A 16576-nucleotide genomic window follows, 5' to 3' on the forward strand; every position below is an offset into this window, starting at 1 on the left:
GCATCTGTGCGCATCAGCCTCTGGGCTCCCTTTGGCTTTGACCCGGTTGCGTCATTAGTCACAGCGCTTCTTGTACTTGTCCTTTGTTCTTCTCCAGTAGCTCAGTGAGTGCTTTCTGACCTGGGGGTCTCATCTTCCAGCACTATCTCTGTTGCATTTCCTTTGTCTTGAAAATAACATACACTGCTTCCCCCCCCCCCAAAGTGCAAAACTGTATGTGCTATAAATATCTGTAACAGTTTTCCACAATACGGCTACTGCATGCCAAGTGCTGTAGGAGGGTGCTTCTTTGCTCCAAAGACCTCTTCATCTAAAGCATTGTTAGTGTTGAGTTGCCCGTAGCAATTGTTTTAATGAGGACAGGGATTTGGGGCTGGAATAAAGGAAGGGAAAAACGGTACATGTAATTATGTCTCTACTGGTATACAAGAGAGGGAAACAGGAAGGTCTTAGTCGCAAAGGAAAGCCAGTAAAGGGAATTCGTAGATCTCATCTGGCAGGTGCCTACTTCCAACCTCTATAACTTCTGGAGGAAACTGCATCTGGCTTGCTTTTTACATATTCTCTCTGTCTCTCCCCCCCCCCCCAATGTCTAGGGAAATGCAGGCTTTGGGTATCCAGGTTCGAAAGGACAGAAAGGTGAGCCTGGTGCTAAAGGGTCTCCTGGCTCTGCTGGCCCCCCAGGCCCTCCTGGGACCATCGTGCAGCATCCTGATGGCTCTGTTGTAGAGCGGGTTGCTGGGCCTGCAGGACCCATGGGCCCATCAGGGCCACCTGGGAATGATGGCGTGCCTGGAAAGGACGGAGAGCCCGTAAGTAAATTTTTGTAGGCAATGTCTCGTTTCAGCTGCAGGGGCTGTGTTATGGAGGATACGGCATGTGATGGTTGGAAAGGTTAGCCTGTTCCGGCTAGTTAGCTTATTGCTACTGTCCATTGAAAGGAGTGAGATATTATTAAAACCACTATACACAAACAGGTCCATGCGTTCCTAGGTCCTCCATGTAAGCCACCAGCCCTTTTAGATGTCAGAAGTGGTTTTTTGTGTGCATGGTGATTACAGTTGCTTGCCTATTTGAAAGGGGGTCTTTAGTTTTTATGTTATAAGCAGGGATTGCAAATATTGCACTTTCACTCTCTGAATTCTTGCTATTAAAATCGTAGCCCAGTTTGCACATCATGGTAAGCCACAGTTAATGGTTTATTATGAACACACAGATGGCACCTGCTTTGCTCTTCCCATAATATGAACAGGAGCAACAAAGCATGATTCCTGGCTTAACCAGGGATTGTGGTTTATTTCACTTAAGCCATGATTGGTAAGCCAAGATCAAATCTTTCTTGGAGCAACGCAAGCCACAATCCCCAGTTCAGATGTTATGCTAAATCAGGGATTGTCGTCTGTTGCTCCTGCTCTTTTTGGGGAGGATTGAAGTGGGAGCCATCTGCACTTCACAGTAAAGTTAGCTATGAGTAGCTGCATTCACATACCACAGTAAATGTCTGAAGTGCTAGTGTGTGGGCCAGCTTCTAAAATACCCTCTAGAGCTCACAGTCTGCAGGCAAGAGTCCTATGTCAGAGCTTCAGATACTGTAATAACCTTTTTAATGCAGATGCGTTGTATTTTATTTTGTCAAGTTGCTTTGAGACGTTTTTATTGTATAAAGCGACTGATAAATGAAATAAATAATAATACTAAAATAATAAATTAATGCAGATTTCAAAATGTAATTCTCACCAATGCAAAACCTATCAATAATATCAGTCATCAACCTTTCATGCATTGTCAGTTTATTTGGTACATAATTTCTTTCCCTATAGCCAATTTTTATCCCCCCCCTGCTTTTTTGCTTGCATATGCTGTCATTTTCAGTAGTGGATGGGCATGGTGGGGTGGAGGCACTTACTTGACCTCCTGACAGGTGAGTTGCTGCTGCTTACCAGGAGGGGGAGGTGCGAGGCAGTGGTGAGGTCAGCACAGGTCAAACGCACAGGCAGGAGTGCCAGATTGGCTCACCCCTCTCCCTCCTGGTAAGCAGCAGCAGCTCACATGCTGGGAGGTTGGAGAAGTGCCTTGACCCCCAACATGTCATCTGCTATTGGTCTTTTTTACTGTCTTGCAGAGTCGCCCCAAATAACTCCTTCCTAATTCCCAAACATACTACAACTGCTCACTTCCTTTCTTCTGTTCTATGTGCTTTGGTGACTATATTTTTAAACCATTTTTAAATCAAAACAGGAAGGAATTCTTCCTATGTTTCATGCATATATCCTGGGGGTGTGGGGCTTAGGGTTCTCCTCCCAGCAGTTGTCTTCACCTAAGCACCTTGTTAATGCTGAGGAGGTACCAAGCAAAATAGGCCTGGGACTTAGGGGTGGCATGAAATGATAGTTGCTGGGTTACAACTTTGTGGGAAAGTCTGACATCTGCTAACCTCTTACATCTTATTCTTACTAGGGAGATCCTGGTGAAGATGGTAAACCAGTAAGTTCTACTGTTTGTGTCTCACCTCTTCAAGAGAAATTCCTCAAGTCTTAATTGGTATAGCTGTAGAGGAATATATTTGACTGATAGTGCTTTCATCAATAATTTTAGTATCTCTCTTGCCTGATGCATGAGATGCTGTCCTGTTTTTCGAGTATACAAATATATTTACAGTGCTATCTTATGCATGTTTTCTCAGAAGGAAGTCCCAGTGAGTTTAATGATGCTTATTCCCTAGTAAGTGTGTTTAGGATTGCCCCTTGCAATCACTGTGTGTGTGTGTCTAATTTTTTATGAAAATTAATTGGGATAGATTTTTTGAATAGCTTGAACAAAAATGCAACACACCACTTTTGGGTTTATCTACTGAAAAAATGTAATCCAGTTACATCTAGAGTCCACCAGCTGAGTTTGTGCAGCCTGCCAAATAAATCACCATCCTCCAAAGACTCACAACCTAAAAAATATACCTGGAGGGTATAGTGAGAGAAATAAAGGTGACTAAATAAAATCGTAAACAACCTGAATCTTTTAAAAATAAAAATAAAATAAACATTAAGATTGCATAAAAGTTATAAAAGAATTTTATTGCATCACTTTCAATTCCAAGCATGTTTCCATGTGATATTTTGCCACTAATGTTTGTTTATGAGACACCAAAATAGCTAAAATGATGTAAAATAAGTCACCAGTATTCATAAAGTATGTAATATTTCTCAGCAGGAGCTTAGTTTTATGAGACATAGATCTTGTTCTTGATGATCTCAGGCAAATGATCTTAGTGTAGAGCTCCAGTGGCAGGTGGTGTTCCTTGGGAGATAGATCATCATGAAGTGACTTTCAGTTGGCCTTACACAGTGGCTCAGTTCACGTGTCATCCTAAGCCAAACCAGAGAGGGGCTCGCAGCCATTTTCCTCCTATATGGTCCTTTTTGCTGCTGTGCTGCCCTAAGCCAAGGTTTAGCTTGCTGCATTATCTGAACCTATAGTCATGATTAGGTTTTCTCCAGAGTAACCATAAACTGTAATCAAGAACAAACCTTGTGTGTGTGAGCTGGGACATTATGTGCAATTGTGTGTGTTTATGCTGTAAACATAATGTTTTAGATGCTTCTGTGTGGCTCTATCATCCAGACTTTATTTGTCATTCATTTATTTCCTGTTCAGGGTGATGTTGGCCCTCAAGGATTCCCTGGAACCCCAGGAGACGCTGGCCTGAAAGGTGAAAAGGTATGAGCATTGGATCTCATGAGCATAATTTGATAGAGCTGAGCTCTCAAGTTCAGTGGCTGTCAGCATTTTCTGAGCAGGTTCTCGCCTGTGGCTGTTATATAGATGTTTGGCCAATGCTCTCAACTCTGTAATTTCCTCTCTTCATCTAGGGCGATCCAGGCATTGGTCCAAGGGGTCCCCCTGGGCCTCCAGGGCCACCTGGACAACCGGGATTCAATTCTAAATTGGACAAGTTGGTGAGTCCTAGATAACCAGAAGAACCTGTTCTTGTTGCCCCTGCTCCCACTGGACCACTGTTAAGTAACACTGAAAGGTGGTGCCACCAGTGTCACTATCTGCCTTTCCCTGAAGGCACAGTTCGCTCCCCTCCTTAATTTATTTATCTGGATAGTTATTTATAAATCATACTGTCATTAAAAAATAACAAGGCAGTGTATGACATAATATTTATTGTATGCATTAATTTTCAGTGTTCTCTTTTTAGCATCAAATAGAACCCTTTTATTTATCCAGGCCTTTAAGTTTTTGTTTTTCATGTTGTTTTATTGCTAGATTTATTATCTGCTTTGGTCTTAAATATCTTAACTGATTTGTACTGTTTTTACTGATGTCATATTTTATTGCAAGCTGTTCTGGGCACCCTTGCAGGCTGAAGAATGGAGTGATAAGTGATAAAATTTGAGGGAGGCAAAATTTGGCAATTTGAGGGAGAGTACTTTGCTTTCCCAGTTACTACTATGTCCTTTACAGTGTCTGGCTCTCTCATTCTGGACAATCTTTACACTGTAAGGATTTCAGCCTCTTTCAGCTCAGAGCGATCCTACCGGAGTGAGACCTCAGTCACGCACTTCCCCTGGTAGCATTTCTCATTGTTGCACTTCACCCAATGTGTGCTTTTCTTTCAGACATTTATTGATATGGAAGGCTCTGGTTTTGGAGGTGATTTGGAAACGTTGCGTGTAAGTAGCTAAGCTGTGTGCATGGGTGCTCTGTTCAGAGGGCCTCTTCTGGGAAGGTGGTGTATGGCAAGCTGCTGAGAAGTTAATTGCACTGCATTTGCTCAGTTAGTTATTATTTCCAACTCAGCATGGATGGCTCTCTTGGGTGATGCGTTCAGACCAGTATAGACTGGGCACACATTATATTTGTTGTGTTTCAGGGCCCCAGAGGACCACCCGGGCCTCCAGGTCCACCTGGTGTGCCTGGCTTACCTGGACAACCTGGAAGATTTGGGACGAATAGTACTGACCTTCCAGGGCCTCCCGGCCTCCCTGGAGTGCCAGGCAGAAACGGCATCCAAGGACTTCCAGGGCTTCCTGTAAGTTAAAGAAGACGCAGGAAGAAGTAATTGAGGATGGTATAATGCGGGTCTGTCTCCCAAAGCTGCCCCCTTCCCAGTGCCACTGGTTATCAACTCTTCCACTGCAGTTTTAGAGGCATGGATAGGGTAGGAGCCTTCTCCCACTCCTAAGTTGTGCTGCTGCGGGAGTTGCTGGAGTTACTGCACTAAAGAAGAGCTTGTCAGGTTGTACCAAACCCCTAAAGCTAGGGGTTTCTGTATTGTGTTAGTAGCATTTTCTGGGGATATTTTATGGGAAAAAGAAAATTATGTGAAGGTTAATTCAAGGTAAGAAATTCAGGCCTCTCCTGGTTTGGGTATAGGTCACAAATCGTCCAATATTGCGAGCTTGTGAGCATCTCCAAAAGTGAAAACAACATCCCAAATATAAACAAAAGATAAAATACGGTGGATATCACATTAATGAGCCAGAATATCCCACAGATCTTGTAGCCAAAAGGTCTAGTTATGACAGTCTAAACTAGTAGCTTATGAAACGCAGAACACCACGTAGGCTGTACATGTGTATATGGAATGGCTGCTTTTCTTAAAGGGTGATAATCTGCCCCATGTTGCATCTCCCCCCTCCCCATCAGTGGAGGTCCAGATGCTGGGCTCCTTTGTGAATAAACACACATCTGGAGCATCACAGGGAGAAAAGTGGTTTGGGGAGGCACTTTGTAGTGGAGAAACAGTGGGCAGGGGAAAGGGTTTTACACAATACACTCTGCTATCTCTCCAATGAAAACCCAACCCCTTGCGAAAGGTGCTTCTAGGGGAAAAATAGCTGTCAGGCTTTTGTCACACACCTACTTGTATGACATGTAGTTCCACTTACAGGTAAGAGATGGTATCCTTTGACAAGGAAAGGGCTTAGGTTAATGGATACAAACTGGCTGATGGCAGCTTTTAGAAGAAACATCCTTTTCTAATGTTTTCTAGGGCCCTCCTGGTCCTCCAGGAAGAGAAGGGATTGCTGGCCAACCTGGGTTGAATGGAGCAAGTGTATGTATCTCTCTTCTTATCGGTGCAATTTCCTTTAATAGAGCTGAAATACTGTCTCAGTAGCAAGCTCATTAGGGACAGCTTGAGAAACAAGGCTGCCTCTGGCATGCATATACTTTCTAAAACTCCCTTCTCACTACTTTCACTATGAATTCACACTTCTTTTATCTTGCTCTTTTCAGGGAGAACCAGGAGAAGTAGGCCTTCCAGGAGCAACTGGACCTAAGGTAGAAGATCTCACTTTCTGGAGAAATTGTTACTGTACCATCATTTGATTCTGAGTTACCAACAGTACACCCTGCAAAGCCTTTTCCCAGAGTGATGAACCTTTTGAAGTATATTTGTTTTCAGTTAATTTCTTTCTGCAGGTCACTTCTGCGCTGTACATGTAAACCACTATGAAACCTGTTCCAAAGTTGATTTTTCAGATGTGTTCACCATCAAAGTTTCTTGTACAGATTTACAATGGATGGCTAACTAGATGCTGTTGGACTCCACAACCAGATGTTGTTGGACTCCGGTTCCCATCATTCCTGACTATTGCTCATGCTGTCTGGAGATGATGGAAGTTGGAGTCCAACAACATCTGGAGGGCACAGGTTAGCCACTTCTTGTTTACAACCATCTGGCATTTCATTGTTTTGACCACTGATTGTCAAGTGTGAGTGGAATTTATGTACTAACCACTTGCATTTAATCATATGAGGACTGCAAGTATAGATACACTTCTAGTCAGCATCTGATTGCATTAATATGCACATTTATCTTGACACTGTAACACAAGCTTCCATTCTCAGTGTTTTGTGTTAGACTTGTCTACACATGCAGCAGAATTAAGTGACAGAACCCTAAGGCGGTAAAATGGATTGCATTGCTTTAGTCTGAAGGTGGAGGATACTCTTTGAAAGCTTCACTATGTAAAACAAAACAAAACATGCAAGCACAAAACAGCCTAGTACATCAGGGAGAGAAGCTCTAGCCCAGCCCACTCCCTGTTGTGCTAGTTTTCTTCTCGCAGGGAATCTTGGTACACATGGAAGCACTCAAAAATATGATCTAACATCTGCAGTCTAAGTGGCACGGTCCACTCTGCTGCCTTATTCCTTACTTATTCTGCTGGATGTGTAGACCAGGCAGCAGTCTAACAGCACAAGGGCAGAAGAGACTGAAGTTGTCTTCCATTTCCGATGGCTTGGTCATTTATTCTTTTCCTGCTTCTCAATCTTCCTGTCTTCATTCACTTTTTTCCATCTAACCAGAACACTCTGCTTCCTATCCCCCCTGATGTGTCAGTCCCATATAGGGGAAAACCAAAAACCGAGGTACCATCTCTGTGCATGTGTTTGTGTGGCACAGTTTAGATCAATTGCTGTTTTTTAAAAAAAATAACATAGACTGATTTGTGTACAGAAGTGTAACAATAAGAGAAATACTGTGCCTTTCTGCATGTTGAATGGTTTGTAGAAAACTGTTGTAGTGATCTAGAGAAACACCCATTAGATGTTGCATCATTAAATACAGTTCTGGGTATTTTCTAACATTTTCTTGGATCTGACCTATTTGATGGTGGTGGTTCCAATTTTTTGAAATAAAATTGCCATGTAAGATTTCTTTTCCTACATAGGCACTAAAAAAGACAAAAGGTCTTGTTCTATTAACCCAGTGCTCTTGAGAGATGTGAAAGAAGATGATGCAAATTTTAGGTTCGCTAATCTTTAGTGGTTTTTGCATTATTGTTTTTTTTAAATGGCAAGCTTGAAAACATTTCAGATGAGAATGTTTTTGTTATTGAACTCTGAGAAGACCATAGCATCTGTCTATTAAATAAAAGTGCCTTGTATTTTCTGTAAACTCTGCTGTCTATAGATTATAATTAACTTTTTCTTTTTAGTACACATGCTGTATCTGATAGTGAACAAAGTGTAGACTTTGGACACAGTCCTGAAGCTAGTGTCTGTTGTCAGGTACCTGGACTGAAGCATATCTCCAGTTTCCTTGCTTATGTAAAAGGCTTATGTGTATGTGTCAAGACCACCAATTTAGGCCACAGAAGCCAACTGATAGACAACAATGCAAAGAAACTGCTGTGTGCACTAAAGAAGTTCTGTGTAGTGCTGCACATAAGTATATAGAGATTAAATCAGCTGCAATCTGACAGCTGCAAAACTCAAAATAAGCAGTCTGAGTTAGTCCCCAGTTTTGTGTAAGTCAGAATGCTTCCTCTGTTCATTTGTGCAGACATATTGTTAACATGTGGCGTTGTACACTTCAACCAGTGTGAGCGTCAGGCTACAGAATACAAATCAGTAGCAGGTGCAATTCTGGGATGCGTTATACACACAAGTGTGCTTAATGCATGTACTGACAGAGGCAGCATTGCAAGGTTTTGTTCTGTGAATGCCTTACTGTCATAAATGAGACACTTCAAGGACATACAAGATACTTCAAAGACATACTTGCTTAGCATTTCTATCAGATGTTTTCCCACCCTCTGCAGTTTTTACCCTCTCCAGACAATCATAGGCACAACCAATTCTTTCAGATACTCAGAATCTTCTACATCCTGGTTATTTACTTCCACACTATGCACAATATTCTATTACTAGGCACACTTCATTCCGTTTCTTACATTTGTGTGTGTGTGTGTATGTATGTATGTGCACACATACATGTGCATACATGTATTTGTGACTTGCTTATCTATTTATCATGGACTGTGTTGGGAAGCCCTGTGAGTAGAAGACAAAGGAGAGAGTTTTACAGACTCATTTCCACCAGTTCTGACCTCCTCAGCTGTGGCTATTCTTCGGTCATCTTGTGTTTTCCTGCTCTTTTCTTTGTTCAAACATATTTCCCCATTTTGTTCTAGGGCAGTAAAGGAGATATAGGGTTACCGGGAGCACCGGGTGAAACTGGCCTGGCTGGCCTTCCTGGGCCCATAGGTCCCCGAGGACAACCTGGTCCTCCTGGTCCACCTGGACCAGGCTTTGTGGCTGGATTTGTGAGTACCATATTTGCAATGCCATTCTTTGACACAGTGCAACATGATGGGATGGAATAAGTCTTGAAGTGCAAAATTCTGAAAAAAATTAGTTGTAGTTGTTATTCCATCAGAGTGTGTGCAGCTTTACAGAGTTACAAACAAAAAACTGGGTCCCTTTACAATCTATTTTTGTGCATGTGTTTACTATAATTGTAAAACGCTTTGATTTTTTTATGAAATTGTGGTATATAAATATTTTTATAAATAATGAATAAAGGGAGGCAATAGTGCAAGTGTGGGGCACTCTGGCCATTGGCCATGCATGCTGGGGCTGATGGGAGTTGTAGTCCAGCAACATCTGGAGGGCCAAAGGTTCCCCACACCCTCAATAGAAAGAGGAGAGACAGAGTCAAGAGGAAAAAGGAGGTGAATGTGCGTTACATTAAGTTATATGTAGTGAGTTGGTTTTAGCATTGAGGAGAAGACCAAGGAGTTACGCCAAAGGCCTCCTGGAACATGAGGAATTTGAAGGAAGCAAGAGAGGTAGCATCCCATAGAAGGGAGTTTCAGGCATAAGCAGTAGCAAGGAAGAAAGAGCAGAGTTGCATGAGGAAGCAGGAGACATGCAGACATCTGAGGATGGTGAAGCTGAGGGGTCAAAGGTCACAGGCAAGGATATACTGGGAATAAGTGTAGAGTGACCAGAGGAGGCAAGGGGCTATGGACTTTTGAGGAAGAGTGATTTGTGCTAGATAGGAATCCATTGTAGGGATTTTGGAAGGGGCATCACATACCCTCTGAATGACAGTGGTGAATTTTTTTGACAGCAGAGATCTGGACAGATGTGAGAAAATTCGAGTTGTGATGATGAACAATAGGAGAAAGAGAAGGCTGTAATGTTGAAGGCAGGAGGTGACTAGAGAATGACTCAGTTTTTGTTGAGAGAGAGGAAGGAATGTGTTTTGTTCATTGTACAGTGAGAAGCCAAATCAACAATGGGGCAGATGTGTGTTTGTCATCATGGGAGAAATTGGAGGAGACAAGGTCAAGACAACAGGAATAAGCAGAACATCCCAGGAGTTTGGAGGCAAAGTGTAGGAGGAAATCGGAGAGTGGGCAGGATGGTCAAGGGATATGGTTGAATGCAGGAGGTGAGGTGCTAGAAGAGAAAGAGAGGCTGATTTGTATGGTGCAGAAAAGGGATAATGGCAGCCAGGATTTGGGAGGAGACAGGATGAAGGGGGCACACGAAAGCCTTTGTCCCTTTTAAAAATCACAGGAACTGTAAACCAATAAATGGAGAGGCCTTTTGTTGTCATGGATATCTTTCTGTAACAGGAAAGAAGAGTTACAGACAAATCATCAGCTAATCTCCAGTGAATGCCTAATATTAAATCACATGTCTACTAGATGCGTTCATAGCATGATTCTTCTCCTGAAACTTACTGGCTTGGTTTGGATGCTCAGTTTTTGGCTTGCTAAACCATAGTTTAGCAGCTGGAAACAAGCAGTGACACCAAATGTTTCCTTCTTGTTCCTTCCTTCCCCCATGCTTTCATCCTGGTTAATGAAACCAGAATTATCTATTACATCCAAAATGAGGAACTGTGGCTTAATGTCAGTTTACTAAAGGAGTTTCAAGCCACTATTTGAAATTGCACTAAATCACAGTTCCCCATTTTGGATGTAATTGCTAATTTTGGTTTTATTAGAGCAGGATGTAAACACCGAGGAAAGAGGAGAAGGGAAGTGCAAGAGGGAAACCTGTGATCCCATTGCTTGTTTTCAGTTGCAACTCTACCTGGAGACTAATACCATCTGTTATTACTTAGGATGACATGGAGGGCTCAGGGCTGCCGTTTGTTTCTGCTGTTCCTGGAGCACGTGGACCAGAAGGGCCACAGGTAATTCTTCATTCAACCATTTCTTTCTTTTAGTCCTATGCACACACAGTTAGAAATATTATTGGAATACTACAGCCAGCTTTATTTCTGAGTAAAGAGACATAGGATGGGGATACTAATAATTGAAATGTTTTCTGGGTGTCAAGGTTACCCTTTCAACCCTGTGTTGACAAATGAATCGTGGGTTGCTGCCCGTGATTAAGGGGTGCAGTTTAAAGAAGGAAGTTATGAACGCTTGAAATTATATCCTGACCCTCTCATCCTCAAGAGCCAGGGTCTATATTGGACATGCAGTAAAAGCATTTTAGGTTGCCATTGCCCAGTTGGAGATCTCTGCTCTGCTACTATTCCTCTTGCTGAAATGAGCATGCAAGTGATGAGATGGCTGTTCCAGTAATTGCCATGCTACTTCATAGTCAAACAATGAAGTGTCAGGCTTACCCTGAAAGGACAGACCTGGATTGCAGATCTAGATATTTAATATCACAGTTGCACTGTAATATGTGATCCTGCTATGTCAGTGTTATTAACAAATACTAAATACATGCAACACCAATAAATATGGCTTTGAGGAGGCTGTGCTCCTCATGAAATCTGACAGAACATGGTTGATGATATTTTTTTCTTTTTATAGGGGCCACCAGGGCTTCCAGGACTCAAGGTCAGGACAGTTTTTAATTTTGTGTTTTGGTTGGTAGATAGCAAGGCTTGGGCTGTTTGAAGACAGAACTACATCCACAAATAAAGGCACCCATCTCTTCACCTGATCTGCATTTAGTGCTCTTTTTATCATTTTCCTTTTCAAAATAAGACTGTTTTCCATCAGGCCAATCATATTAGTTCACCATAAAAGGCAAACGTTGATAGTGGTAGGTGGAAGGAGTGGAGGACTGCTTAGCTGATGGTGTTCTGTTTTTACATGAACTCAAAGAATGAACTCGAAGCACTCAAAGCAATGCACTGATATGACAACTCAGGGTGATGCAAATATACAGCGCAAGGCCATGCGTGAATCAGATGCGGATGGAGAAGGATTATGGTGGGGACAAGGACAGGCTTATCACGGCACTAAGCTCAATCCTATCTCTCTCAACAAGACTAGGATGTTGCTAGTGCAATGTGCTAGTTCTCACAAAAGATGAGTATTGACCCAAAAATATGAATGCCAGCATTGCTCCAACAGCCCTAGCAGAGCACAGACAGGACACAAGTGTGTTTTTATTTATGCTGCACATGTTTAACATACTGTCACAAATCATTGATATGTCTCTACAACACAAAAGGATGGCCCAGGCTTCCTGGGGTAGGATACAAATTAAAAAAAAAATAGAAAAAATTACAGAGTACATCTTTTATATGACCAGTGAAAACGGGTCTTATCCCGGTCTTTTTGTTAACTTTCAGGGAGATGCTGGCAGCCCTGGCCTCCCTGCTTTGCCAGGAGAGAAGGTAGGTCCATGTCAAAAAGCCTAAGAAATACTTTGAAACCTTTGCCTCCACAACCCCCAATGAATGATTTCTTTAAAGAATATTTTGTTACTGTACTATTAAAAATATTTCAGTGAGAGAACATTTCACTGAATGGCATTTGTGGTTAAGGCTAGGATCCCATATTACACTGTTTTATTTGTTTACAGGGAGACCCTGGATTGCCGGGTCTGGATGGTCGCCCTGGACTAGAGGGTTTGCCAGGACCACAGGTGAGCTTGAATTTCAGTGCGGTCACTCCTCTTGCATTCTTGTTAAAAAGTGTCTTTCTGACAGACTCACAGAAAAGGGCATCCGATAAATGTTTCTTTTCAAAAGTTGCTGACCTTTGGAAGAACAATAAATTAAAACAATTCTATAAATAATGTATGTTTAGTACTGATAGCAGAACCCCACAGAAAGCACCAAAATAGCATCTCACTGTTGAAAATGGACTTTGACTCCACAGCAGTAGTATTTTCATCTCCTGTGTACCATATAGTTGACTTAGAATGACAATGTTGCTCTTCTCATCTGTAAGTGATTATACACCTCAAATATTTGTTGTTCTTGTGCATAGCACAACAATATTGACTGCATTCATCCTTGCAATAACTGCATGAGAGAGATCACTGTTCTTCCTTTTTTGTAAATGGGGAGTAGATTGAGTGATAATAGCTTACCCAAACCTACCCAATGAGTCCATGGCTGAAGTGGGTGTTCAGCTTAGGTCTGCTGGATACAAGTCCAGGCCTCCATCTGCAGGACCACACTGGCTCTCACTTGCAACACATTCCTTCACCAGACACAGTTCTCCATTGTGCAAAATTGTATCCTTCCCTAAAACTGAGTTTGTTTTCCCCATGTTTCTCATTTCAGGGGGCAACAGGTGACCGTGGGGACCCAGGGGCTAAAGTAAGTACCACCATGAATTTAAGGAGAAACCACATGTGTAAGTGCTTGAGTGAGTGATTGCTATGTTAATGTGGAATTTGGTTGCAAAAAGAATCCTGGGTTTTTTTTTTAGACTGTGTTTTTCAAAACTTTTGGGCAATATATTCCTGTGCAAATAATGTAATCAAACATGCATCCCAACTCCCCTCTACCTCCTAGCTACAACCAGTAGACTGTCTACTAATAGATTTTCTATTCCAGGGGTTCTTAATCTGAAGTCCATGGACCCCTAGGTCCATGAATAGGCTGGAAAAAAACCCAACCAAACAATTTCCAATGCAATAAAATTAATTGTTTGGGTCTGCAAGCCGAAAAAGGTTAAGAACCACTGCTCAGTGCCAAAAGCCTCTTATGGATCTCTGGGAGATAAATTGCTGAGCAGAAAAATGAATGACTACCATTATGGGATTTTTAATGATTGTTCCTTTTTTGAGCACTTGAGCACTCAGTTGCTCCAGAGGATGTTAGTGGCCAATGTAGAATTTAATCTGATCACATTAGGAGATTGGCTTAAGATTCAAAATTAAGACTTTTGTAATTGATTGCTGTTCCAAAATCCCCATTAAAGCCAAAGCTCTATGCAAGTATTTTTCTCAGTGGTACAGGAACACAAGTTGGCTAGAATGGGTGCAATTATGAAGGTCTGGAACTGAACCGCCTAAAAACGTTCCTTGTTTTTTCTTTTGAGGGTGAACGAGGTCAAGATGGAATAGGACTGCCAGGTCTTCCAGGACCCCCAGGACAAGTCACTTTCCTATCAAGTGGTGATGTAAGGATATTTGTGCTTTTTACCTACCCTTTCTCTTACTCATCGAGATCATGTTAACTCATCAATGTGGATAAAAATGATAGGATTTTTGCTAGGAATAACTGCTCAAATTATTGTACTATTTACTTCTAATTGTAAACTAGCAATTCTGGCTATTCTCTAGCTAGCAGTTCACTGCTATTGCAGGACCAGAAAGGTGTCCTTAGTTCCAAAATACTTTTGAGGGAAAATAAATATTTTCTAGGATTATGAATAAGTTCCCAAATCGTCAACCAACTGTCTTACAGGGATGATTGAAACAAGTTAATTTGTACAACCCAAATGGAGTGACCCAAGTCTTGCATAGCTCTCTCCAAACTAACCAAGGTTTGTTCTTGGTTTATGGCTTGTGGTTTGTCTGGGAGAGCTAAAATCATGAGCCCAGCTTGGACAACACAGTAAGCCAAAACATGGCTTAGCTCAGTGGAGCACAGCAGCAAAATGCGTGGGAAGGAGGCAAGTGGCTGCGATCTTCACCCTGGGAGCCCACACACTTGCACATTCACGCCAAGTCATGGTTTGGCTTAACATGATGTATGAACCAGGTGATTGCCTCTAGAAATGTTCAAACTGTTCCATGTTAGTATGACTAGCCTCCATAGGGTAATAAATTCCACTCTCCATTTTAGCTTTTAGCCAAAGTGGGCTAGTTGGCTGCTAACCTTGTGAGTTCAGTTATTAAAATAGTCTAAAACATTAAAAGAGGCTGGCAGTTTTAAGCTGAGATAATTTGCGGGAGTCTGACAAAAAAAAAATCAAAATTAATAGCTAACAGGAAAGGTTGATTAAATAAAAATCAGCAAATAGTGTATAACTGGGCTTTGATATTCATTTGAACAATGCTAACAATGCAGTAAAGGAGATTATGGCTCTTATCCTGGACGTAATTGCGTGCCTTTGTGCTTCTGGATAATGAGAGTGAGCCTTTGTATTCTAGTTGGATGTGCGGTTTGCAGTGTGCATGTCTAAATAACTTAAGCTGCAATTCTGTATACACTTACCTGGAAGTAAGTGTCCTTGAACTCAGCTGGATGTTCTTCTTTTTTTTTTTTTTTAATAATTTTTATTCAAATTTTTCCAAAAACAAACAAAACAAAGTCAAAAAGACATAACAATACATCAACAAAAAAATGAAAATAAAATAGTTGACTTCCGATTTGTCGCAGATCAGCTATAAGTATATAATATACATCAAACCTGTCCCTTAATGTATACATACAGAATCCCTTTTCTCCATAGGCTGTCTTAATTAATCGTCAAATCCCAGTATCATCATTTTATTTTGATCTTTCAACAAAAAGTCTAAGAGAGGTTTCCATTCCTTAAGAAATGTATCTGTCGATTTTTCTCTAAGTAAACATGTCAATTTATCCATTTCTACTAAGTCCATTAATTTCAATAACCATTCTTCCATTGTTGGTGTTGATTCCATTTTCCACTTTTGTGCATATAATAATCTTGCTGCCGTAATCATATATAATATTATTCTTCCATATTTCTTTTCTATTTGTTTATCCATAAAACCCAATAAAAAAAATTCTGGTTTTGACTGAATATTTATCTTTAGAATTTTTTGCATCTTCCTACCTATCTGTGCCCAAAATAATTTCGCCTTTTTACATGACCACCACATATGATAAAAAGATCCTTTTTGTTGTTTACATTTCCAACAAACATTAGAGACATTACTATACATTTTTGACAGCTTTTCTGGAGTCATGTACCAACGGTACATCATTTTATAAAAATTTTCTTTAAGATTATAACATAATGTAAATTTCAAGCCTTTTTTCCACATATTTTCCCATTGATCCATTTGTATGTTATGACCAAAATTTTTTGCCCACTTTACCATGCACTCTTTTACTTGTTCTTCCTCCATATCCATTTTCAATAAAAGTTTATACATTTTTGCAATTATGTTTTCATCATTTGTACACAAACCTATTTCAAAATCAGATTTATTTATTTCAAACCCATACATTTTCTTGTCCATTTTATATCTTTCTAACAATTGTAAATATGCAAACCAATGAAAACTATATCCTTCCTTTATCAATTGTTCTCTCTCTTTCATTATGTATTCTCCATGTACATTTTCTAATAGTTCTTGATAAGTTAACCATTTCTCTTTTCCAGACATTTCTCTTCTATAAAATGCTTCTTGACTTGAGACACATAATGGTATTTTCGAATAAAACCTTGGTTTGTATCTATTCCATATTTTCAACAGAGGACGTCTTATAAAATGATTATTAAAGTCTACATTTACTTTTACTTTGTCATACCATAGATATCCATGCCATCCCCACTTCAGATTGTGGCCCTCCAAATCCAATAGTCTTTTATTCCTCAATAAGATCCATTCCTTTATCCAGACTAAACAGCAGGCAGCAAAA

The 16576-nt window shown here is 40.8% G+C and overlaps 1 protein-coding gene across 6 annotated transcripts in view; it reads left to right on the forward strand.

Moving 5' to 3' along the window:
* Positions 1–16576, forward strand: part of COL18A1 (collagen type XVIII alpha 1 chain) — a 228100-nt gene that overhangs the window by 178684 nt on the left and 32840 nt on the right. For all 6 annotated transcript variants that reach the window (XM_061609743.1, XM_061609738.1, XM_061609739.1 and 3 more), the window contains 15 exons: positions 597–812; positions 2458–2484; positions 3652–3714; positions 3867–3953; positions 4623–4676; positions 4877–5035; positions 5999–6061; positions 6244–6288; positions 8931–9062; positions 10877–10948; positions 11583–11609; positions 12353–12397; positions 12586–12648; positions 13295–13330; positions 14058–14138. In XM_061609743.1, the coding sequence (XP_061465727.1) occupies positions 597–812; positions 2458–2484; positions 3652–3714; positions 3867–3953; positions 4623–4676; positions 4877–5035; positions 5999–6061; positions 6244–6288; positions 8931–9062; positions 10877–10948; positions 11583–11609; positions 12353–12397; positions 12586–12648; positions 13295–13330; positions 14058–14138 (1170 nt within the window). The remainder of the gene's footprint in view (positions 1–596; positions 813–2457; positions 2485–3651; positions 3715–3866; positions 3954–4622; positions 4677–4876; positions 5036–5998; positions 6062–6243; positions 6289–8930; positions 9063–10876; positions 10949–11582; positions 11610–12352; positions 12398–12585; positions 12649–13294; positions 13331–14057; positions 14139–16576) is intronic.

The sequence above is a fragment of the Rhineura floridana genome, chromosome 2 (assembly GCF_030035675.1).
Source record: "Rhineura floridana isolate rRhiFlo1 chromosome 2, rRhiFlo1.hap2, whole genome shotgun sequence".
In the NCBI taxonomy this organism is placed as follows: Eukaryota; Metazoa; Chordata; class Lepidosauria; order Squamata; family Rhineuridae; genus Rhineura; species Rhineura floridana.